The sequence below is a fragment of the Nyctibius grandis genome, chromosome 10 (assembly GCF_013368605.1).
Source record: "Nyctibius grandis isolate bNycGra1 chromosome 10, bNycGra1.pri, whole genome shotgun sequence".
NCBI lineage: Eukaryota > Metazoa > Chordata > Aves > Nyctibiiformes > Nyctibiidae > Nyctibius > Nyctibius grandis.
Genome location: NC_090667.1, coordinates 3810798 through 3836017, shown reverse-complemented (window position 1 = coordinate 3836017; position 25220 = coordinate 3810798). Strand labels below are relative to the sequence as shown.

General features: G+C 47.6%; 1 protein-coding gene across 2 annotated transcripts; it reads right to left on the bottom strand.

The window, feature by feature from the left end:
• Window positions 1-24726, bottom strand: TGFBI (transforming growth factor beta induced). Of its 2 annotated transcripts, none has more exons than XM_068408777.1 (17): window positions 24709-24726; window positions 18174-18272; window positions 11619-11683; window positions 10577-10734; window positions 9320-9484; window positions 8678-8824; window positions 7862-8003; window positions 7050-7262; window positions 6767-6904; window positions 6381-6526; window positions 6081-6217; window positions 5430-5560; window positions 3380-3504; window positions 1942-2044; window positions 1658-1737; window positions 1254-1278; window positions 1-1079 (listed from the first exon to the last, which is right to left on the bottom strand). In XM_068408777.1, the coding sequence occupies exons 1-17, from the start codon at window positions 24720-24722 to the stop codon at window positions 1024-1026; spliced, it is 1944 nt and encodes a 647-aa protein (XP_068264878.1). In that variant the 5' UTR covers window positions 24723-24726; the 3' UTR covers window positions 1-1023. The 2 variants fall into 2 exon arrangements, with proteins under 2 accessions (XP_068264878.1, XP_068264877.1); XM_068408776.1 differs by lacking the exon at window positions 24709-24726 and adding an exon at window positions 23084-23210.
• Between the last annotated feature and the right edge of the window lie 494 nt (window positions 24727-25220).

The following is a 25220-nucleotide window of genomic DNA, read 5'->3' as shown; positions in this document are numbered from 1 at the left end:
TCACTTGTCATATTTATATTTTTGATTTTATTTTTAATTTTTATTAAAAAAACCCAACCGTTATTAAAAATGAATCATTTGCTGGAAGGCTTCTGCCAGGGAGAACTCTCATTTCAATCTCGTGAACAAAATGCAGCACAGTTAAACCCATAGGCATAAACAAAACCCAATAAAAAAAAAGAACAGCTCAAACCATAGCTTATAATTATGCAGTTTCCTCAATGTCAATAGAGAGGCTTTGGTTAAAAGCCTTCAATTCAGAATTTCATGGAAGATTCTTAAAACACAGGGGAAGAAGGAAACACATGCTTGCTTAAAAAAAAAAAAGAAAAAAAAATTGCTTGAGTAATGGTTAACAAATTCAACAAATTTACTTCCTCCAAAGCAATCGCTGCTCGCCCAGCCCTACAGCTGGCCTCAGGTGATGTATTTGCTCAGAAAGCTGAACATACACAATTTCTGCCAAGTCATCCTGGCCAAAATTTCCCAATTCTGGCACTGGTTTGGAGGGGGGTTTCAGTGACACCATCCCTGGCTTCCCGCTGCGGGAGCCTGGAGTTTGCAGTGCCAGTAGGTACCACCGGGAGCCTGGACACGGGGCTGTGATTCAGCCCCTCTTGGACTCCCCTGGTGAGACAGCACCAAGGCGAGCTCTGAGCATCTCTCTGAGCTCCTGAACCAGGGCGGAATTAAGCACCTGCCCTCGTATGTATGTATCAAGCCCCAAACTGGGTATGTTAAAAATTGCAAATTAGTGACTACTTTGTAAAAAAAAAAACCACCAAAAAAAAAAAACCCAAACCCAAAACCTATCCTCAGTGTGGGAACTTTAAGGTCAAAACCAAATAAAAACGGTCTTAAAATATATACATATATATATGGCTTTTCATTTTTCCTATCCATTTCATTGGAAACAAAAATAAATTTAAGGGTGATATTTGGTTTTTAAAAACAATTCTGTCCTTCTCTGTCAGCCGGAGCGGATGGGATGGAGGCGCTGACTGCAGCTGCTCACGACATGGCTCAGAATCCACCTGAGTTCTCCTTCATCCTCGCTAGTAACCGGGAGTAGACAGGTGCTGCAAGGAGAAGACCTGAGTTGGGTGGGACCGACACACAGCATCTCCCTGTCCCCTCCTTTCCCCTCCTGGTTATGCTACATCTTGCTTGACGCAAGACAACAGAATAAACCTGTCTTTAAGGGACAGGGACATACAATGGAAATTAGAAACAAGGTAGAGAAGTTGTTTTACCTAGTCGAGGATTTCTCTGAGAAACCTGCATGGAAAGAAAAGATAAGGTTTGCATAAATACAACAAATCAACAGCTATAAGAACAGTTTGCATGTCAATATATTTATCCTAGCCTCATGGATGAACGACTCCTCAGTAATATATACATTATTGGAGGTGGACATATATATAGTGCTGTGCCAAGGCTGCATTCATGGTGTGCTGCAAACTGTAGGCTTCATGTTGCAAAATGTGTTATTTCTTATATAATTAAATCATGTAAGAAGCAAGGATTGCTCATTCCATGAAACACATACACTCGCTCTCTTTGGAAGTCAAAATCTGAATGTGACATTGTCTTCCAATCATTATTACCAAAGTGTAATTTCAGTAGTTCTGCAGTGAGAGATTTTTTTCTCTTTTACCTTGGATAACGCAGATGCCTGTTTGAAGATTTCTAATGCGGGGTCTGCAGGCTCGTCACCTCTTTCTTGCGGCCTTGAAGCTAAGGGTGGGACACAGATACCATTGAAATACTCTTCAAAGCACACAGGCTGCTTCCTTCCAGTATTTTGGAGGATGTGTTGAAAACCCCAGAGCAGATTAATCCTCCTTACTAAACTGAAGCAATTGCCATGTGTCACCTCTCCCTCCCAAAGCAGCTCTGCTCTAACAGCGTGGCTCTAGATATTTCTAACCATGGACCTACCCTGAGGCTGTAAGACAGTGTTCACGGCATAAATCACACCGTTTGTGGCCATGATATCGCTTTCAGCAACAGGCTCCTTGTTGACATGTATGACGTTGTTTTTCTGTTCAGGAAAAGAAAAAAATTTTAAAAAGTAGAAAATGAGAAACTTTTGTCATCAGTGGTTTCCAATTTTATTAAAAAAGCCCTCACTTTGCATCCCTTCATTTACTGGATGGCTGTAGGCATTTTCATTCCTCTTGCCAATTAAGGAGAATATAAAACCAAATTACAGCCTGAGCAGTTTGTCCTGGTGTGGCTGGCAGGCTTTGGAGCATGGACTGTTCAGCTTGGAGAAGAGAAGACTGAGGGGGATCTTATCAACACTTACAAATACCTTAGGGGTGGGTGTCAAGAGGAGGGGGCCAGACTCTTCTCAGTGGTGCCCAGTGACAGGACAAGGGGCAATGGGCACAAGCTGAAACATGGGAAGTTCCATCTGAATATGAGGAGGAACTTCTTTACTTTGAGGGTGGCAGAGCCCTGGCACAGGCTGCCCAGGGAGGGTGGGGAGTCTCCTTCTCTGGAGATATTCAAAATCCGCCTGGACGCGACCCTGTGCAACGTGCTCTGGGTGAACTTGCTTTGGACTAGATGATCTCCAGAGGTCCCTTCCAACCCTTAACCATTCTGTGATTCTGTGACTCTGTGACTTTCTCGGTGCGCTGGCTGGGAACACCGTCCTGCGGCAGCAAAGCACGTCCACCAGCTCCTTGGTGGCAGCGGGCGCTGCTGCTCGCACCAAGAGGGATGGCTACGGAGATGGCACCAGGAGAGGGCAGGGCAGGACTGGACACAAGAAGAGTCTAGCACGCAATTTGGCCAACTCAATGCCCTTGGAAACACTGGCCTTTCCATTCTTGTCCTGCATTTTCTTCCTTATACACAGAGTGGGTCTTGAGTTATTTATTTTCTGAAATATATTGTTTTCCTCAATAGAGGATCCTACATTCTTTTAATGTAGCACAGAATTTCTGAGATGAAATTATACATCTAAATAAATCCTGCTGCGTTAAGGGAGCCCATGAAGAGATCATTTTTGTTACGCTAAAAAAGATGTGTTAGCTGAACAAGCTATTCGCTTAATTTATTTATGCTTTTTCCCCCATGACTCAGGGTTAAATTTATAACAGCTCCTGGAAACCATTTACAATTGGTCTTCTGGGGAGAAAGCTGAAGAAAACCACATTTCAAGACTGACAGCTTGTTGACTTGAAGACATGGCAGCGATTCCTCCTCTACAGCCCAGAAAACACTGTTTGGTGGGACTGGGCGCACATTTACAAGAGGTTCCCACACCATCCAAATGAGCACAGACACACTTCAGTCCTCGACATGGACAGCTAAAGAGACATACCACAGCTCTGCTGACCGCAGAACCCCATCCGAGGTGACTCACCACGCTGACTTCCAGTTTGTCTCCCTGCATGGACTTCAGCCTCACAAGGGCACCGACTGCGCCGCTCACCAGGATCTCATCAGCCACGTGGAACTTGAGGATGTTGGCAAGTTCCTTGGCATTACCTGGGGGAAGAAAACATTTACATTTGCAAAACAGCATCAGCACTTGCTTCCCATATGTTGTGCTGGAATGAGATTACATGGAAAATATCACGATTTCCTGAAAGTGCAAGGAAAAAATGTAAAATTGAAAAGGCTGGGCAGAAGGACCTTGGCTGGGGGCTGGTTAGGACATTGAGGCCATTCCTGCCTGGACAGGTCAGGATCCCAGCGAGTCCAGAAGGACACTCTTCCAATGTCCCACCTTGGTACGTACCAAACCTGCCCTATACATGAAATCCCTATCTCTTGTTTTCTCAGTCCCTCATTCCCTCACTGTGCACGGCATGAACCTGCTTCTGTTGCTGCTTTCACTTCCCAAGGAAGTCTGGGCGGGGGAAGAAAAGGCCTATGTGAAATAAGGAAGCAGATAGAGCACTCGGGTATTTGCAAACGTCAATATTTTCGCCAGTGCCAGCGTCACTTGGCAATAACCTTCACGGCTGAAACTGCAGGATTGCTGGGTAGGAAGGGGAAAAGTGCAGGAGAAATGTCAGTAATGGCTTGCAGATTGCTGGCCTGATCCCCACCCCACTGAGGCTCTACTCATCTAGCTGTGCTTTGAAATGAGCCTTAGGAAGATAAGATGCTTCCCCTTCGCCATCTACTTTCCAGAAGAGGCAGTGACGTGCACAGCACGGGCCCACAGCCCTCCTCCATCTTCTGCTTTAGAGGATGCAATGTCGCTGACACAACCCACAGACAGGCGATGGGGAACACCTAGTGCCAAAGATGGCCTCCATCTATGAAACCAGAGCAGCTCCTTCAGCAAGGGGGACTTTTTGTTTCGCTGCCCATATCTGAATACACTGTGAGCTTTTTTCCATTACACTTTTTCTAGGGTGGCCACAGTTCACACTGCACGTCCTCACCAGCATGATTCACTTCTGCATCAGGAGCGTAAGCTAAATATTTGCGTGAAAAAAGAAGAACATCTGAAGTGTCCCCATCTGGGATACTTCATTCCCGCAGCCGTTTACAATAGCTGTAAAACAGTTGTGAAATATTTATACATTAAGCACTAGACTGGATGTGCAGTCTGATATTACCAGTTCCTCATCCCTGCACTTAAAAGGATAACCAGCTACCATGGGCAGATGCTTCCCAAATGATGATGTCAATGTTTGGTTGGGCTTTAATGATGAGAAGACATCACACTCAAATACCTGACATTGTTTCCAACCACAGCCCGTTTTCAACATGAACAAAATAAAAGATTGTGCTGCTTATCCAGAAGAGCGTTATTAAACATTCCCATGCTTTTTTTTCCATGCCCAGCCTGCACGCCTGTGCTTTTCAGGATATTTCTCTGTGCTAGACTGGAATATTTGTTGTCTTCTCAGGATCGGATTGGACTTTCTGCTTTGTCCATGTACACATAGATGGAGCAACAGCTCCATCCTTTTCCTACTTAAATTTCATACAGTGTAACTTGAGGCTGAACGTGGACCAGGTTTTCTATTTGCAAAACTTACTTTAGACACCCTGATCCTATGCGGTTGACAGCCACATTCTCACTTCTTCCATCCCTGAGAAAGGCGGAGGCCTCATCGGTTCCTCTAGAAACACCTTTGAGTTATCTTGCTTACACCAGCCAGCACAGCCAAATTTAAGTCATAGTAAGTTTGTAGCACACACTTACAAACATGTCTTCCAAGCATTAGGAAAGTATAAAGCCATGCCCACACCTTGTGTGAGAGTTCAGTGCCACTCTGTGCATCCTCAGCCTTCTGCTGGATAGGGCTTGTCCAAACCAGTTGTGTAGGAAGCCCATGCTTCCAACAGACAGGGTCAAAGGAGGAGATATGGCAGAGAAACTTAGCCATTTCTCCCACATCATGCCAATAACACACAGCAGCTCTTCATCTAAATGCTCTAAAAATGCTCACCCATTAGTTTGTTCAGTTCCCCTTGGGGCATGGCTCGGAAAGCTTCATTTGTTGGAGCAAACACCGTGAAGGTACCTGGCCTGTTCAAGTTCTCCGTTAGACCTGCAGACTGGATCGCAGCCACCAACGTACTGCAAGACAAACATACATAAAACACTTCACCATAAACTACTTCTGTTAGTCTTGGAGCAACTGCATGTTGTGTACAAAAGAGTGCTGTGAAGTTACAACTGCAAAATCCTGCTGGGGTCCAGCAAATAAATTAACTAAAAAGTTGATTAGGTAGGAAATGAGCCTGTGAGGTCCAAGCAGAACGTGTGAGAAACGGCAAAGCAAAGGAATGCTGAATCCTTGGGGACCAAATGGTAGTGAGGAGACAGAGAGGCCTGGCCACAGCGGCTCTGATGGGCAGAGATGGCTTTGGAGCCAGCTTCTTACTGTAATAAGGGGGACCACACACTCTTGGCTCAAGTTCATTGGAGGGTTATTTGAAGTCTCGCTCCCTGTAATTTCAGGATGAGACCATGGTTTTGGATGCTCTTTTTATGTTAAAAAAATATATATAGTCATGACTACGACCCATAATAAATAGAAACTGCTTTGGCAGCTCTTCTGCTCCTAACTAGCACTTAGAAAGAGCAGAAAGGTCACCTGAAGCGATGGTCTGCCTTGAGAACATCCATCACTGAGCCAGATGGTGGAGTCAACATTTTGTCCATGCTAAACAGGGTCCCAAAGCGTCCTCTCTTGTCATGGGCAGCAATGCAGGCATTTTCAATACAAAGGTTCTGCAACCAAAATTGAAGGAAAAAGACATTATTAATATATGCTTTGAAAGAGATTTTTATACTTTCCAGAGTGTTCAATAACACTTTCCACATGATAACCATAACATCACAGACATCAAGCATCATTCAGCCATATACAGCACTGCACGCTGCAGGAACTTACATTGCGGTACACAAAGACTCTCAGTTCCTTGTCACCCAGAGTCTGTAGTTTCTGTCCATGGTACAGATGTTTAGAGGAGAGCTGGTCTCTAACAATGTGGTTCAGAAGCAAGTTTTTCATGTTGCTGTCAAGAATGGGGAGTCCATCTGCAGCAAAAAGTATGGAAAGGATCAGTGATTCACTTAAAACGACCAATAAGACACTAAAAATGTCCAAATATAGAGTATTACCCACACCAGTTTTTAATTTTAAAGCTAGATGCCACTGCCTGTAGCTGAGGCATTTGAGAGTGGATTTGCATACTTGTGCACTGAAACTTGTCTGAAGACTGTTTGAAGATCTGTGGCCCAAACTGATGGAAGAAAGGGATTTACGCCCCAGTTTACCTTTGAACACATCATTCACTGGGGCAAGGAGGGTCACTTGCTCACTGCCAGTTAGATGAGAACTGAGACCAGCTTGTCTGAAAAGGTCCGTAGACTTGGAAACTTCAGATTCTTGTGCCAACTCAAAGAGGGTCTTAGCTGAAAAGAAAAGCAACACATAGTAACCTTGCATTAAAGGCAATCCAGCCATCACTACAAAATATCTACACCCTCTAAATCCAGTAATTCTTTGACAAAATAGACAAAAGAAAGGCAACAGAAAGATGCAGAGAGGCACCAGTACCTGAGTCTGGGATCAGCAGCTCATTAACAAAATGTACGACGCCGTTGGTAGCCAGGACATCCTTGTTGGCAATGATGGGCTTCCCGTTGAGGGTCAGATCTTCCCCACTGCAGCCCACGTCCAAGGTGTCTCCTTCCAGAGTCTCCATCGTCAGGCCAGCGATGATGGCCTCAGCACACATGGCTGACTTCAGGATGTGATGGTTCAGCAGGTCTGTAAGAGAAGCAAGTGTCATAGTGAGCTGGAAAAATCAACTATAAAATTACTGCAGCTTTTAGGGGTCCTGTTCAGCGGCAAGGGCCTCCTGTACAGCACTGTATGGGGCTCCACTCCAAAACATCTGCAGTCATTTTAAATTGTTCTGCTTTTAATTCATCAGCCTGTGAAATTAAATGCCTAAAAAGAGTAATTTTTATACACGTTTGTCAACTTCAAAAGGCTTCGTGTGGTTATTCAACTCATTTGTCAGGGGAAGGTACATTGAATCGATACTGGTTTTCTTGCATCTTGCTGGACTGATAGAAATCACCGTCACCTACAGGAGTGCTAAAGGAAAACTTGGGAAAGGGACCGCTTCAGCCCCCTCCTCCATATCTGGGTAACACCCTCTCTGCCACATCTACGCATCTACCATGTCTACACCCAAAGGAGTCTGGGCTGTCCAGTTTAAAAAGCTAGAGTTTGTCAGATGTGTTTACTGCAGCTGTTGTCAGAGTGTACCAAGGAGTCGTTCAGATGTCCTTGAGAAGGAATGTAGAAGAACTGCAAAATACTCTTCAGTCTCTCCGTGGGCTCAGTAAACAAGCACTTACCCCTCAGGGCTTCTGGGTCCCCCAGGATCCTGTTCAGTGTTTCTCGTGGGATCTTCTCAAAGGCTTCATTGGTGGGAGCCAAGAGCGTGTACTGGCCTTCGCTTTCCAGCAAGCTGTTGAGGTCAGAAGCAGCCACAGCAGCCTTCAGAGAAATGAGGAGAGGGGGGAAAAGACATTCAGCCAGAATACAAAGGTCAGCATCTTTGTCCAGGCACACACTAAGGGCCAGATTTATTAAGGCTTTTATAATATCAAAGGACTTCCAAAAAACCCTGAATAGCTTCTTTCAGCACTTTGGTCCCTTTATAAATTTGACCTGGCCCCGTGGTTCTCTTGTGCTCCAGAAATGTGAGTACAAGAGCCCTTTTTTTGGCAAGACTGAGAGCTAGTTTGAATACCCTGATATGCCTGGAAAGGGTCACAGTAGTGCAGAATTCAGACCAGAACCCACAGCTGGCTAACTGCAAAACCCCTGTGCTTTTTAAGTTATTCCTTAACTTGGCAAATACCAAGGCAAATAAACTGGTACTCATCAAATCTGAACACTTAGTATCTCCTAAGGCTGAGATTCCCATAGGAGAGTGAGGAGACAGACTCAGTCTACATCTCTTTACTCAGAGCAATAGCAGGGTGACAATTATTCCCATAAAACCCTACTTGTGCTGATACCAAACTCTTCTCTTCCTAAAGCAAAATAAGCTGTATTGGCACAAGGATTTTATGATCAGCTTTAGAGTCACAGCACCTAGGCACTAGCAAGCTCTTCATGACTGAACACCTTTAAGGAGCCCTGGAGCACACGTGGGGTGGACTCACCCGAAGAGTTTCCAGGCTTTCCTCTGTCTCAATGATCTGCTGGATGCTGTTTGTAGTGGTGGCGATGACTTTGTCGATGACATGAACCACCCCGTTGGTGGCATGGTGGTCAGCTTTCAACAGCCTGGCACAGTTCACAGTGACAATCTGCAGAGGGAAAGAGCCACGGGGCGTTATGAGCACTAAAACAAGAAGGTAAAGCAGCCTCTGCTGTTCTTCTGTTTCAAATGCAGCGAGTGCTAGAATACTGAATCAGCAGGGGCAGAAATGTGGTTTCCTAAAAAAACACCCAAAGAATGAAAATGCTTTATCAAGAATGTTTGAAACATTTCATGTTTAAAGAGCTTTGAAAATAATCAGTGGTTTTGTCTACCTTGAATCATCAAGACTAAGAAAATATGCAAGAACCAATGCTTAGGCAAGCATACTGTTACACAGCAACGTGGGCAACGTCCCTGCAACAGCATCGATGAAACTACCTGCTTATAAATATTCTTTTCAAGCTCCTTCTAAATATATATCCTAAATCAATAGCTGTCAACCCAAGCATTACAGACTCCTGGAGGTCCAAGGACAGCGCAGGGGCCACAAGGCAGGAGAAAAGCAAGCCCACTGTGGGTAGGTTTAATACAAATGTCTTACCCCGTTAGGATAGTGGTGAATCTGGATAGGCAGTTCCTGGTACATGGAGTTAAGTGTGGTCCCGTGTTTCAGATCATCCGTGAGGACCCGTTTGTTCACCATGTGGTAGCGGAGGGCGTTGAGCAGCTCAATGTTAACATTACTGACTAAGGAATCCAGAGTTTCCTGAAAAATCAGCAAAATTCATTTTTCAGTGCTGAGTGCAATTAAGCGGGCTGTTGGAAAGAGCCAGGAGGTCTGGCTGCATCCAGGGTGCTTCCAAGGTACACGTGTGTGTGTGTATTAAGTGATGTATTCAGCCTTAAGCCATCTGTGCAAATTAAGAGCTCTAACTTTTGTAAATCTTCATCTTTTGCCTTACAAGAGCAGCTAGCAGCTCTGGCACCCCCGTCCTTGGCAGGCAAAGGGGTGATGGCAGCAAGCTCCAGTGTGGGATCACTGCATCAAAATGAGCAGTAAGGCAACAAGAGGCATTGCTCAGGGCCAAGGACAAACACTCCAGAGACCTTCCCCAACAGCATTATCCCTGCAAAGGGCTCTGCTGGCGCAGGTTTGGGGTAGAGACTTGGTAGTGGAGACAGCCAAAAAGATTGCCCCCTCCCTGCCCCAACAGTTGTTCTTAGATATTTATGGACAAGTGATTTAAACGTGGGATGTAACTGGATAGGGGTTGTACAGTCAGTACTCTTCCTGTTCACAGAGATGCTCCACTAGGATGGGAGCACCAGCAGGACAGCAGTGACGATTTCAGGAGTGGAAATTTCACAAGACACAGAGTGAGAAAATCCAAACCAATGTAAAGGAAATTTATATGTAATTGAGCATAGGAGCAGACTGATGCAGGAAGGCTGCAGGGTTACCAAGGCTCCAGCTGGGACTTGCTACTTGTGCAAATTATTAAGAACAACCAGAGTGGTAAAGTAAGGGTCAACAAGAAAAAACAAAAGCGATGGAAAGTCTCTTGCTCCAGGTCTTATTGCAATCTCTAATGGTGAGAAGCAGGGAAAACTGAACGAGGTGATTTTTCCATCCACCCCCTGGAGAGCATCCACATCTCTCTAGTGTTGGGTCTCTCAGAAACAAAGCTCTGGAGCTGATGGCCCAGTACAGCGATTCCCATCTTAGAAATTCATAGTCCTTCCCACATCAGGACTGTGTCTGTTCTACTAGACAGGGCTGGATCCAGACCCCTGCATAGCTGGACCTCTGCTAGAGAAAGCCAGAGGAAGAGGAGAAAGAAGAGGAATTATATCTTACAGCAGACAAGGATGCCCAGGCCTCATTACTTGGGGCAAAAATTGTAAAACTTCCAGGTCCTTCGATTTCTGGCCTTAGGTTAGACCGGTCAGAGTAGAGCTGCGTGGTGGCAGACCCAACGACTCCCAGGGTTTCATAGATGTTGGAAAGCGGCAGCGCTGAAAGAAGAGAAGGTTATGTTCCCAACACATCATTCATCCTTCCCTGCACTGTGCTGAATTAAAGGAGACTTTAATTTAAATGGTGAGAATGCTTGGGGAAATGAAGCACGTCAGGGAACTCATATCTATTCATTAATTAGATAATAAATACTCATAGCCTGACAGCTCCAGCCTCAATTACAACAGTGTAATCCAGGATCTACTGCATTTCTGCAGGTTTACATGGAGTTACTTTGGATTTATATGGATATGAGTTGAGGCGAGCAAAGATATTCAGTGCTTTCACCCTCTCCTTGTTTGCACTCAGGCTTTTGGTGCTTGGAGCTGGCAGCTCACCCCTGGTCTCAGTCTCCACTGACCCGTCTGCACCAGCCCATGTGATTAACTGGGCGGCATCAAACTTTTGTGGAAAGAAGCGTTCAGAAAGCAAAAGCAGATTATGTCTTTCTTCAATAAACCCAGTTAATTCCCTCCCAACCCCCACCAGTATTTTTTCCTAAATGCAATTTTGCTCAACTCGTGCTTGCCAAAATAAAAATGAGCAGAGATTGGCAGAGCCGTCTGCTACTCTATCATTCCTTTGTATTGCATTTCTAATACAGCTATATTGCTGGTTGGAATAAGTAGTTCCCTATGGCCCTCCCATGCTTGATTAAGTTTAATTATATCCAAGGTTTTAAGTTGTCTGGAACATTTTGCATGCTTTGGCGCTGATCTGGCACTCGGCTGGCGCTCTGCTGAGTCCATTTTTGACTTGTTCATGGCAATATAGCGCACAAATTGCAAAAATCAAATCCACTTTGAGTAATTTTCTAACATTTCCCTTTACTAGGCAGCTGTATAATTTTAAGAAGTCTGAAAAATGTCAAACATATTTTTACCAGCTGGGCAGCCCTTTTCTCCAGGAACTTTTTCATATCCAGGACAGCACTCGTAACTGATTACCCTGAAATAAGAGATGGATACGGCAGATTAACTGACGGCGTCTCGTTGCTTTTTCTCCATTTGCTATAGTTCTGTGTCCGTCCATATTTGGGGATGTTTCTAAGCAGACTTTTCATTAGAAATATAGACTTGAACAAAAGACAAACCACAATTTTTATCATCTCCTTCGGGGCTGCATGTTGCCAATTTCTCCACAGAACAAAACCAGACACAATTTCTTTTCAAAACAGCATTTCCAGGAGTCTTTGTACAAACAGCGGATGGAAACCGATGCCACGCTCCCAACAGACAACACACGCGAGACACTGAGGTGCTGGTTCCTCTGGGCATGTTTCCCGCGGGGTTTGGGGATCTCCCCACTGACTGCTGCTGTCACAACACGCTGCAACCCCGGCACGGCTGCTCCACCAAACCAGCCAGGTGTTTCCCCTTCATTTCACCCCATTCTTGTCCACCACCAGAAATTATTTGCTGGCAGCAAACTGCTGCTCTGATCAAGCACTATCCCCCAGTAAAAGCAAAGGGGCCAGAGACCCCCATCCTGGGGACTCGGGGCCGTCCTGCAGATTTGCAGACCCTAAATAAGCAAGAGGTACCTGAACGCTGTGTCCATCATCCCGTCAATGGGAAATAAAAGTCATCTGATTCTCAAAGCTGGCCATTTAATGGAACATGTTTTGATATTAACAGGGGAGGAAAAAAAAAGAAAAAGGAAAAAATCAATCCAGAAGTTGCCTGTTTATTTTTCACGGGGGGTTCTTTCACCCGTTGCTCTTACATTGCTGTGAAAGGAGCAAGGCTGGCTGATTGATGAGCTGAGACAGCAAGGGAATAGGTGTTCCTCCTAAACACAAGTGTTTCCTCTGTGCTCCCGGTTGGATTGGAGACAAGTGGGATGCTGTATTGCCGAGCCTCAGCACACTCACTCAAAGAGAAAGGAAAATCCTCAAGCTTCAGATATTTGTCATCATTTTAACACTGTTAACAAACAGTGGAAATGCCTGGGGTTTAAGAGGGAATTCTTCAGGGTAATTAAGAGCCAGTAAGTGAAATAAATACCTGCTTTCCTGTGACAGAAGCAAATAAATTCTGTGTCACAGTTTCCTAAGGGAATTACAAAGCAAACCCAGACTGATTGTCTAGACATTATATATTCCATGTGGGAAAGAGTTTGCCTAAAGCAATCCCTTCCTTTGACTACTGGAGATCTTAACACCCTGCTGCTCCGCTTTCCCCAGCCCCCCCGTCTTGTGTTCATTAGAAACACACACTTTCTCCCCCCGCCACTTCCCTCCCCTACCTCCGATTTCTCTTTTTTTCACCCTAGAAACTAAATCCAGTCTAGACAGTTCCCTTGGTTCAGACCTGTAATCAAAGACGAAGAGCTGATTAAAGAGAAATCACTCCAAAGTTCAGCATAAATAATTCCTGAGTGCTGACGTAGGCTTTAAAAGGCTTATTTATAGATCGATCGGAGATTAATGAGCTGTGCCGAAGGGGCAGGATGAGCCCGCAGCATGCGGGGCTCCAGGCTCGGGGCTGCCCCAGCAGCCGGGCGCCTGCCAGGAGGGGAGGGCACTGGGAAGGGATGGAGGGACCGTGCCACCTGCTTTTCAGGAGGTTCGTGGGCATCTCCAGCACCATCCCACAAGGGAAGCTAACAGCAAGAAGCACCCAGGCCAGTAATGGGGCCAGCTCCACCCATGCAGGGGCTCCTTCAAGCCCCCCAGTCTCACTCGCTCACTGAAGGTGACCTACCACATCAGCTGGGACACGTTTTCCATGCTAGTGTTTTGAGCTGGCCGAGTACCAGAAAACTTCTTCAAAGGGCCAGGTGAACACAGAGGTGCTCAGCCAAGTGTTTGCACCTACAAGGAGCCAGAGATGGGGATTGTAAAAAGAGCTTCAGCCATTTGCCCTCCCATGGCTGGTGGTCTTGGTGGAAGCACAAGTCCACCTGGCCCACCTAAAGGCACGTGGGCACCGTTCAAGGGGTTGCGTGGGGCTGGGCACAGGGCATCCTCCCAGCTGGTCCTGCAGCAACATCCAGGCCTCGGGGAGGAGCAGCACAGCCGTGGCTGAAGGCTGCTCTGCCCCACTTGCAGGACTTTGCATCTCGATGCCACGGCACCCTACACATGCCTATGGGAGGAAGGCTGCTCCTTTGACATGTCCTCCTCCAGCTGGGCTGGAGCCACAGACTGCTGCCCGGGGAGGAGGATTTCTCACATCACCAGGGGCAAACAGCTCACGGGAGAAAACACTGAACACTCGCAATCACCGCACAGCGGGTTCTGCACAAAAGCCTTGGGAGTTGCCAAGTCCATCCCCGTTTCTGGTGTCTGCTCAGTGGCTACAGACCACTGCACCGGGGCACGGCTGGTGCCAGTGACGTGGGTTCCATAAGCAATGCCCTCGTACGAAGAGCATTTGTCGTCCGCTCTGCATCACCTCTGCCCACAACTTCCTGACCTCCTCATTGAGTAATTTCGAGTCAAATCTATAGTTTTTTTTCAGCCTCTGGTTTCAAAGCACTGTATTTCTTAAACATCTATCTGACTGCAGCAGCAAGCTCCCTGGCTTTCATTAGTCATTGTTCCGCTGCTGTTGCATTCTTAGGATCTGAAATTAAATTTTAAGTGCATTTTTCAAGGTAATAAAAATAAGCTTAAACATATATTAGTGAATAAAGATCCATTTGTAATAATTTCCTGTAATAAAACCCATATGTTTTGTTTTTGTAAAGTAAGTGCCAGAGAGTGACTTTTTTTCCTGAACTGAGGAAAGTACATCAGACAAGAAAAGGAAAGTTAATTTAAAACGGTAAAAAAAAGAACATATTAAGGGGCAACTTACTGCCACTAGTTATTCCTCAAAAAATAATCAAAAAACAAATTTATGTAGGTTGACTTTTCATTCTCAAGACAAAAAAATGTGTGTGTGGACACATCCAATTGCAACCCCAATTCTGGAAGAATGAGTCCAGTGCATAAGGGATGTAGAAAAATACAAAAAACACAGGCACAACGATGAGAATATACTCTAAGTAAACTATTTCTTTGGCTTTGGAATAACCAACAGTGGAAAATTACCTAATTACCAAAACAATCTTGTTTCAGTGCTCATTAAAATCAAAGCAGTGTCAGACTTCTTGCCAACTGTCTTATCTCACTTCATCAGCTCGTAACGCAATGATAAAAAATGTACATAAATCCTCTATCTAATTTCTCCCTAACTGCGTGACCTAATGCTTCAGCAAAGAGAAGAAAAACAAAGAAAAAAGCAGATAAAGAGGTAAGAGTCCTCTTCTGATGCATGAGTTGAAATTTCCATCGTGCACATCCAGCCCCAGCAGAGCACTCCACCCCCATGGACCAGACGCCACCACTCAAGGAGCAAGCCTGCAAAGCCTCGCCACCGAGCCCCTGCCTCATGGCCAGAACCGGTTTGGTTCTGGTAAGAGCTATGGAGCAACTCAGCACGGTGCCCACTGCACCCCCAGGTGACTGTGACCACCCTCAGCCATGAGCCTGGAGCAGCGACCGAAAGGTGATGCACCTCGAGACAAGACTAAAGACCAGGCACACCTGCATTTTTCCAGCTGGCTCTCCTTGCTGCTCCAGTCGCAGGATGTGATCATCTAACAAGGAGTGAAGTTATGCTACAGGCTTGCAGCAACTTTTCTGCCTTCCTCACTCAGGGTTGAATTTCTCTGCCCTGAGTCAGCTCTGCAGGAGCTCAGCTTTGCTCCTCTGCAGCACCTGGTCTCTCACTGATCTCCCTCCACACTACCTGGTTGAAACAGTGCTCAGAGCAGGAAAAGAAAATAAATCGAAGCAGTCAAAACTATCTTCCTAGAGCCAGGTATTTGCACCTCCAACACACATCCAACTTGTGGCACCACTGACCCTTTAAGCAAATAAGAAGGATAACAGACAGGTCAAATGTGAAGTAGGTGAGATGGGTCAAGCATCTCCTATCCCAGGATTGCTCTTCTCACAGGTGGGAAAAACCTTTTCAGAGGAGGAGGGAAATGACCATGCTTATCCAGCTCCACCATCCCCCCTGGGCTGACGGAGTGGATCCCCCTGCCAACGGGAAGACCAAGCACACAGCTTCAGCAGAGGACTTCTGACTACGGATCCCAAGCAAAGGCTGGATCCACCCAGGTATGCTGATGAACATGCCAAATCCTGACTCTTTCTGGGATTTAAAGGCACCTGGTATTCTCAAAACCTCTCATGGACCAGCTCAGTCCCATGCAACAGGCCACTTTCAAGGGTTTGCGCTGAGCACCATTAACCGTGCCCTCTCTTGGGTGCTGATGCACTGAGCACGGCACAGCATCAGGCCCCTGACACTGGTTTAAGAACTTGACTGCTGCAGCATAACGCATCATGTCCTTTATGGCCTAAATGACTCCTGATTGCTTCCATACACCAGGAACACTGCGGCCAGTGGGAGCCATCGCCAGCAAACGTTTGTAATCAGAGCTGTCCCAGGGTCCTCTGGAAAATCTGAGTCAAGGCACGTGTCTTTTGTTCTGCACAAGCACTGCTAAAGGGCAAAGTAGGGCCCAGGCTCAAAAACAACTAGGAAGAGAGAAGACAACAATAACACCCATTGTGGAGATGATGCAAAGCGAAGAACAGTGAGCAAATTCCATGTATAATGGGAACATTATCTCATAGGTTAACAGGCAGGTTAATGCTCTGTGTGCTTTTCTCTCGGTGATGCATCGTTGGATTAGACACTTGGGTAAAAAGGAAAATGAGGTTAGAGGAGATCACCCCATCTCCTCTGAAATCATGAAATAGTGCCAGATGCCAGTTGTTCCACCTCTTTCTGGAGATAAACGGATGAGTTTGTCTCTGCCAAATACAGCTGCACACTTGGGTTACATGAGGTTAGTTTCTCATTTACTTCAGAGCTGAAGAAATCTGTGGCTGGATCGCTTTGCCTTTCAGTGACTGTAACAGCAAAGCTCTCCCACATCCACAGCTGAGTCATGTTTTCTTTGGAGACCTACTGAGCTACTCTGTTATCAGAAGAGGCAATGATACCATACTGCCATGCCATAATCTTGTCCATTTTACGTCAAAAAAAACACCATTCAGCCAAGATGAAAGCCTGCACTCTAATCACCCAAATTAAGTCTTCCCAGATTTGATGGTCTTGTAGAATTAAGGGGAGGGGGTGGCATTGTTTGTTTGTTTTTACAATATTGCCTCTCCCTTTTTTTTCTTTTTTTTTTTCCTGTGAAGACAATTGGACATGAGGGAAACCATTATGTGTACTCACTACATGATACATCCTGCAATATATCCTCGTGAAGTAGAGAATTTTCCTCTTTTAGACAAATTCATGGGTAGCATGATGAAAGGCCAAAAGCCATGCACAGTGATGACTCTGCTAAAGTCACAGCTAAACCCATGAAGGCAACCAAAACAAAAGCAATATAGCTTACCACAGTTCAAGATCTCAAAGTCTGCTGTTGACTACGGAAACAGAAGTTACTCATTCTGCAGTAAAGAACATGTTCCTATAGATCTAATCACGATTTACATTGGACCGTATCAGAAACACAAGATGATTTTCTGCTGTTTGTTCTTCTTGACCTTGCAGATCCAGGACCAGACCTGGCCCACAGCTCTGCTCCCCATGGCCACCACCTTTGCACTGATACTGGGTAACATGGTGGTGCGTGCTGAAGTGGAGGCCAGCAAACGTGTCTGAAGGCCCAGTTTGGCCTACACCAGGAAAAAGATTCCCCGCTCCTGATCTACAGCCTGGCAGATAGTCAAGCATGCATATCCTTAATTATCTGCTGAGTACATCGTTCAAAAGAATGTCCCGAGGCTGCTTACACAGATACTTTATGGAACAGCTACTTGAATATTATTGTTTGCAATTTTAAATGTGGAATTGGCCTACAAGTCTAATTAACTTTCCTGGTGGAGCCATCACAGAGTGTTGGCTAAAACTGACACCTCTTTTCCTTTATTTCTCTTTTCCCTTCCAAAGTAAACATGTGCAGATGAATTTTACGTTCTCTCCAATATCCATCAGCTCTGGATTGCCTTTTAGTTCTTTTTTTTTTTCCTTTTTTTAGCTAGGCAGCATTGAGCATAGGATGGAGAGAGACACAGCTAATTACCAGCAAACATCTGGTACACACTTCATTACAGCATTGAGAGCTCTGTAAGTATATATAGAAATGCAATTAGAAAAAAACCCATCAGGGTTTGTATTTATATGGTACTTTCCATTCTTAACATCTAAGCGTTTTAGGATCATGTTTGCCAATTGAGAAAAACACAAATATTTCTTACAGAGTAAAAGGCTAAAACAACTCTTAACACATATACACATTAAGCCCACACCACGGGCTCTGACATCCCACGTCTGTCACACCGTCTGCTTCTCCCACCCAGCACCCACCTCCGCTACGGGGTCTTCAGGGAGACCCTGGCCAGTGCTCGGGTACTTACGTTGACTTCCCGCAGATCTTCCTCTGGTACCACTGCTTGCAGTTGGTGAAATATTTCCTGTTTGTGCCAATCAGCTTCTGCACCGCGCACACGTTGGGGCTACAGGTAATGACAAAGCAGAAGAGGGTCTGGTGAGCCTCCTTCCTCTCGGTGCTGACTCCTAACATGGAGCCAGACCCCACCCGACAGCACCCAAAAAGCCCTGATGGGGTTGCAAGGGAGGAAGCTTTGAGAGCTGCAAGTCAACTTGCTCGACCTGAGTGTGTAATGACTATCACCAAGTGGAGGAAGCAGTGAAAGAGATCTCTCTTCACTCTGCCAGGATATCTCTTTCTTCACTGAATGCAAAAATCTTGACTTTTTTCCATGTTCCACCTTTCACCAAAATACAAAGTAATTAAGTTAAAAATAATACGTTCATCAGTATTTCCATGGTGAACAGCTACTTAAAATTTGGGATCCCAGCTAAAACCTGATGAAGTTACGCAACAACTCAAAAAAAAACCCCATTATTTTATTGTTTAGGACATAAAGCAAGCCAGATATTTATCAGCCCATGGACTGACTTGCACCAAAAGCAGAACGGGTACTTTTGTTGTATGACAGACTCAACCTGTTCAGGCCACGGATGCTGAGCTGCTGATGGGGAAAATGAGCAGTGGCACTGTCACTTATGGGTTCAACACACCGAGTATGACAGCACGGATTGACAGTGGCTGTATCAGCCCATAAGGCACCAAGAGCTCCTTCTCAACCAGAAAAGCAGACGCTTGGCGTTACACGCGTGACTAACCCCGCTGAGAGCTGACTGCAGCCTTTCAGCTTTCTAAGAAGTGATGTCACTGCGAGCAAAGATGTGGTCAAACAGGAGCTGGGACTTTACTCGCTGCTCATTTGGCCAGCACAGCGTTTCCCTGCTCAGCCTGGCTCACCATCTCCATGGTTCGTGGCCAGCAGCCTTGGCCACGGATGTAGGCAATGCACGGTCAGTGCATGGGATATGATTTATGGATCTGGGCTGCAAGGCCACCGACTGCCTCTGGGCTTGAGCCAGAGCTGTAGCATACGCCCAAGCAAGCTGAGGATGCTCAGCTCAGCTGAGACTGGATTCCCAACACCAACACCATGCCCTAGTTGCGGCAGCAGCACCAAAAGTATGTGCAGCATTGGCTGCCAGGCAGATGGAGGGAAAACAAATAATTAAGCAAAATACATAAATTGTCACTTCAGCCCATCAGAAGAGCTCTGCGCCGTCCAAGGCAGAGTTTTCATTTGCGCAAATGAAAACTCTGGATGGGGCCCGGAGATGCTGTTGTAAAGGTCTTGTTCATCTGTTAGGTGTTGGAGCGAGTCCAGAGGAGGGCGACCAAGCTGGGGAAGGGTCTGGAGCGTCTGACCTACGAAGAATGGCTGAGGGAGCTGGGGGTGTTTAGCCTGGAGAAGAGGAGGCTCAGAGGTGACCTTAGTGCAGTCTACAACTACCTGAAGGGAGGTTGTAGTGGAGTGGGAGTCGGCCTCTTCTCCCAGGCAACTAGTGATAGGACAAGAGGACACAGCCTCAAGCTTTGCCACGGGAGGTTCAGGTTGGACATTAGGAAGCATTTCTTCTCAGCAAGGGTCATTAGGCATTGGAAGGGGCTGCCCAGGGAGGTGGTGGAGTCACCATCTCTGGAGGCATTTAAGAAAAGCCTGGACATGGCACTTAGTGCCCTGGTCTAGTTGCCATGGTGGTGTCAGGGCAATGGTTGGACTCGACGATCCCAGAGGTCTCTTCCAACCTGATTGATTCTGTGAAAACAGACCACGCTGGGTTCGACCGAGACGCTGCCCACTTGCCTACCAAAATTAACAAAAGCAGAGTTTGCAGCCTGACCACCACGTCTTCCCGTGGCCGTGCTTCCTTTTCACCGGTGTCCCACATTCGTCTCTCTCCAAAACGGGCCAGCCTGCCCATCATTAGCATGAATTAACATGAGGGTCTCCTATCTGTTGGCTACCTCCAGCGGCAGTCCCAGCGGGAGCTTGGCTTGCCTTCAATGAGCCTTTGTTGATGTGGCTGCTGCAGGGCCCTGCGCAGGCAGGATCCGACCCTGCGCGGCCCTGGCACCTTCGTCCTGCCCCAAGGGGAAAGTGAGGGCCCGTGGGACCTGGGCAAATTAGGCTCACCATTTCCCTCGCTACTGCCATATCCAGTAATCGTAGTTTGTTTCTGCATGAAAGCATTTAATTCCCTTTATATATATATATATATATATATATATAGGGTGAGGGACAAGGAGAAAGAATCTACTGAAAAAAAAGTTAGAAATCACAAAGCCAAACTTTCAGCTGGTGCAAACTGGCCTGGGCTCAGTAATTTCCACGCCAAATCATCGCTTAGAGAGACGTCTGTGCTCCCTGACTCAGCCCACCTCAGCCACCCCAGCCCCGGCGCGCCGAAATATGGTTCCAATTACATGGAAATTCCAAACCTTGCCTCGATTGCAGCGTCTGGCTGACGGCAGTGGACAATCCCGCTAATATTCATCTTGACAAGCCTGGCTACTGAAAGGCTTGTTTGATCACTTCCCCCGTATCCCCGGGAGCAGCCTGCCAAGAAAACCCTTGCGCCTTCAGGACAGCGTCGAACCCCGCGCTGCCTTGCTCCCTCCTCCCCGCCCGGCACCGCAGCTCCGCAGGGCTGCTGCTCCCTCCTTGACTTTATTGGGGAAAACTTCTTCCCAGTTTTTCCTCAGCGTGGAAAAATCCCCCCCTGGGCCGTGTTATCAATGATTCCCGCAGGCAGGCTGTAGTAGCGGCTCCCCACGGTTCGTGTTCTGGTCCTTTGCCCAGTCTGGCTTAAAATGAATTTGTCAACACTCTCCCCTCTCCTCGTTGGAGAGCAGCACCTCTGCCACGCCGTTCCCAGCCAGCCGCGCTGACTCAAGGATAAAACTGCCTATTGTTCCCCTTCAGCTGAAGCCTTCCACTTGGCAGGCAGCAGCTGGGAGCTGCTGGGGCAGGGGCTGCCCTCTGGGAAGGGGCAGAGAAGAGCAGGACCTACCATACGGCCCCAGCTACCTGCCATGACTATGTCCATGAAGCTCCCCAGCACCATGTAGTGCCCACTAAGCCAGGGGGGGTTGGGGAGAGCACTCCTAGGTTTTCATCTTCAAATGTTAATGTTCTTTATATACTTCTCAGCTCCTCTCCCAGACTTGAGCTGATTCATTTAAAAAAAAAAAAAAGTTAATTAAGATGTACAAGTTTTGCTGCAGAGCCAAGCTCTGCCACCCAACTCGCTCTGGGCTCAATAGGAGCATTGACGGTGTGGGGGGATGCTCACAGCAGAAAGGGTGGCAGTCCTGGTTGCACATCCCTCCTGAGCTCCCTCCTGCAAGCAAAACAACACGCCTCACATCCCAGAGCTTTTGGGCTGGTTTTGTGTTGCTGTAGCTCTTTGGCACATCATTAATCAATGTTCAAAATTCAGTTGGTGTTTAAGAATTAGCTTGGTATAAATTGCTCCCTCCATCAGAAAGGGACCAGTGAGCAAAGTGCTGTGGCTGGATTTCTCTCAGTGTAACTTCACTTCATCTGGAAACCCTAGCACACTAACTCCTTGCATCTCCCAAAGATCCCAGGCACCAGCATGGACCGCAACCACGTCTTACCCTGTGCCTCGATTGATCATACAGGGAGTAAGAGGCGTCTTTCTGCAGAGGTGAGTGCACTGATTTACACCAGGACTGAACTAACTCACTGAGTCTGAGCAAGCTTCTGCCTCGGGGCTATCAGCAGAACTGGGTACTTAGTTTCAAATCATGTAGAGATGAAGAACAAGACTCACTGTATTTGTAAGTAAATCACTGTAATTCTTTCATTATTGAGATTTTACAAATAGACATCAGCCCAGGATTTGTCTGTTGGATTCTGTACCTGATTAGACACATGAACAGCACACCCCTTTGCACAAATACCGACCTGGATCCCTGCCACGTGATGGATCAAATTGCAGTACTTAAAGTCTTGAGGTTTTTAAGAGTTTCATGACCCTGCCTTCAGCAATCCATCTGAATGGAAGCTACAGTTCAATCAATGTCGCCACCGTGAGAGGCAAAAGCCACCTGAAAGGTCTGTCATCCTTTCACCCTTCCTAATTCCCCAAAAAATTTAAAAACAGTGGGAAAAACTATTAACAGTGGGTTAGTTTTCTGCCTATCAATGAAGACTCAAACTACTCAGTCCATAACATATTGTTCATCCAGCAAGAGAGGGCTACATGCACTTTTTTGGATGTTCCTTATCTCGGAAGGTTTATGAGTAAATAAGTGATTACTTTTGTCATGAAAACTTTCCACACTTACTGGGGGTTCTAGCTAAGTTGGTGCCCACTCCCCCGACACACTACTCTGCCATTGAACCAATTTTCTTTCTTTTTCTATAAATTCATGAAAGCGACAATTCCTTCCACAAAATGTTTAACCGTTCAAAATCGAAGGATTTTTTTTTTCCCCTTTTTTCCTTACTGGGGACAGGCTGATAAAGAATCATTAAAATGACATCGGCAGTGTTAAGCATCCTGAAAGAAAGGACGAAAGTTACCCAGAGAAAGTTATTCGAGGGTGACAGAAGGAGTCGTTATCCGAGGCTGAAAGGCAAACTCGTTACCCCGGTTAGAGACCCCGCCGAGCGAGCTGCCCCCGGGGCAGGGCCGAGCCGCGGGGGGCCCCGCACAGCCCCGGGCTCGGCGCCGCCGCCGCCCCCGGGGCCCGACGGCCGGGGCCCGGCGACGGGCGGGACGGCGGCCGAGCCGCCACCACTGCGGGGCCGCCGCTGCCCACCGGCCCCGGTGCAAATGGAGGGGGAAAAAAGTTTTTCCCCCCCTCCTCCCCTCTATTTTTCCCCGGGGCCGGCGGGGCCGCGCTTACCCGTGCTGCCGGCCGCGGAGCCGGCTGTGCTGCAGGACCTGCTGGTACGGGGACTTGGCGGCGGCGGCGAGGCCCAGCGCCAGGGCCAGCAGCAGCGGCAGCGGCGGGTGCGCCATGGCCGGGACGCGACGGGACGCGACGGGACGGGCCGGCGGCGGCCGCGCGTCCCGTTAAATGCGGCGGCGGCGGCGCGGGGGCGGGGAGCGGCGGCGCGGGGGGGAGCGGAGCCACCGCCCGGCCCGGGGAGGGGAGGGGAGAGGGGGCCGCCCCCCGGGAAGGGCATCCATCCACCCGCCCACCCACTCACCCGTCCGTCCATCTGTCCGTCCGCCGGTCCACCCGCAGCCCCGCCGCTGCGGGAGCAGAAAGCAGCCAGGGCCGTCCCCATCCTCCCTTCCAGCTCAGCGTTTCATCCACAATCGTTTCTTTCTTCTTCTTCTGGACTTTTTTTCCTCCCCCTTTCAGAGCAGGGTGGTTGGACTGACACGCTCCGGGGGTCCCACCGATCTCAGCACCTCTGCCCCCTCCTTCCCCACCCCAGGGAGCTTTCCTGGCTGCCGCCCGGCCAGCCCTGCCCTGCCCCGCAGCCTGTTTGAATGCCACCCCATGCTGTGCCGCCTGGCACCTTCTCAGTGCCTGCTGGTGTCACAGCCCCCTCCTCGGGGGCCTTCCAGCACTGTCAGGGGTCACCCATGGTGAGAGGTTTTTGGTTTCTTTTAAACTAATGCAGGAGCAATAAGGCTGCCCTTGGCATGTCCCCTTGGCCGGGTTGCTTGTGTTACATACGGCTCTGGGGTGAAGCCCAGGGGTGAGATTTGCAGCAAGCCACATGCCACCCCATTGCTCTGAAGGGTCGCAGACACAAAGGTGCTGGCCCTGGCCGGTGGGACAGGCGCCCAGGAGCCAGCCTGGCCCTGGAGCCAGCCCTGGCATCACAGCCATCCTACCAGCTCACGTGGGAAACCTCCATTCCAGCCAAGGGCAGAGAGTAGCATTCAGTGCTTGTAAAGGTAACAGCAGCAGACAAGTCAAACCCTCACTTGAGGCTGTCACTGCCGTGCAGAAGTCCTAAAGAGGCCAAAACGTGGACAAATGATGAACTACTGAGGTCCCTGTGCAGTGCTATACACAAAGGGGCAGGGAAGGCTCGAGTCACCCAGCGCCCAGTTTATCCAACCTGACTCACCGCAGCATCCCAATGTTTGTAATGAATTTGCACTGATTGGACAGACACCAAATCTGAAGGGCTCTTTCCTCCCTAAATACTCCTGGGAAGCAGAAGAGGTCCTTTGTGGCAACCTGCCCTTAGGGACAGACTTCTGCAAAACCCTCCTGTGGATTTGCAGACTGGGCAACGGCCAGGACAGGCAGCTGCTCCGCAAAGGACGGGAATTGAAGTGTATCCAGCGAGAAGCCACCGAGCCAAACAGAAGAAGTCTTTAGCAATAATAAACACTTCGTATTTACAATGATTTTTTCCCCCACAGTAAATAAATCTGATTAGTATAAACAGCATTAATGCCTCTTGGATAAAATACACAAAACCATTCCGCAGCCGGGTTTCCTCTCCTCAGGGAGCGCCTCACTGCTGCCTCCATCTAAGTAGGTAAATCGTGAAGTCTTACCTGCAAAGGCTCATGACTCCAGCCTAGAAGACAAGAAGTAGAGGTTTCAGGTCTTCCTGAGAAAAAGGTGAGGTTCAAACCCTCTTAGGTATTGCCTAACCCAAGCCTTTCCCAGCTGCACCTCTATGAAATGCAGGTATTCTACAAGGGCCTCCAGTGCTCTGTTTAAAAGGGAGGAGTGATCTGTGCTCTCCCCAGAAAGGGGTGACTTGGTTCCCCAGCTCTGGGAAAAGATTTAGGGCTGCAAAGCCTGATCTGATGGATGTACATTTTTCCAGGCCAGAGTTAGACCCTGCGGCCCCAGAAGGGAATAAGCCTTAAAATTCACTCCTCCTCTACCAGCTATAGTAATTTATTGCCAGGGAAAGGCTTAAAGCTCTTAAAAAGTGAAATGAAAAGAGGAGGGAGATCACAACAAAGGCATTGCCAACTGCCGAGTCCTCTGAAAACAGCAGCCGGTTGCAATTTGTCTGCGAAGAACAGCAAAGCTCCCGCGCCATGCCAGGGCCAAG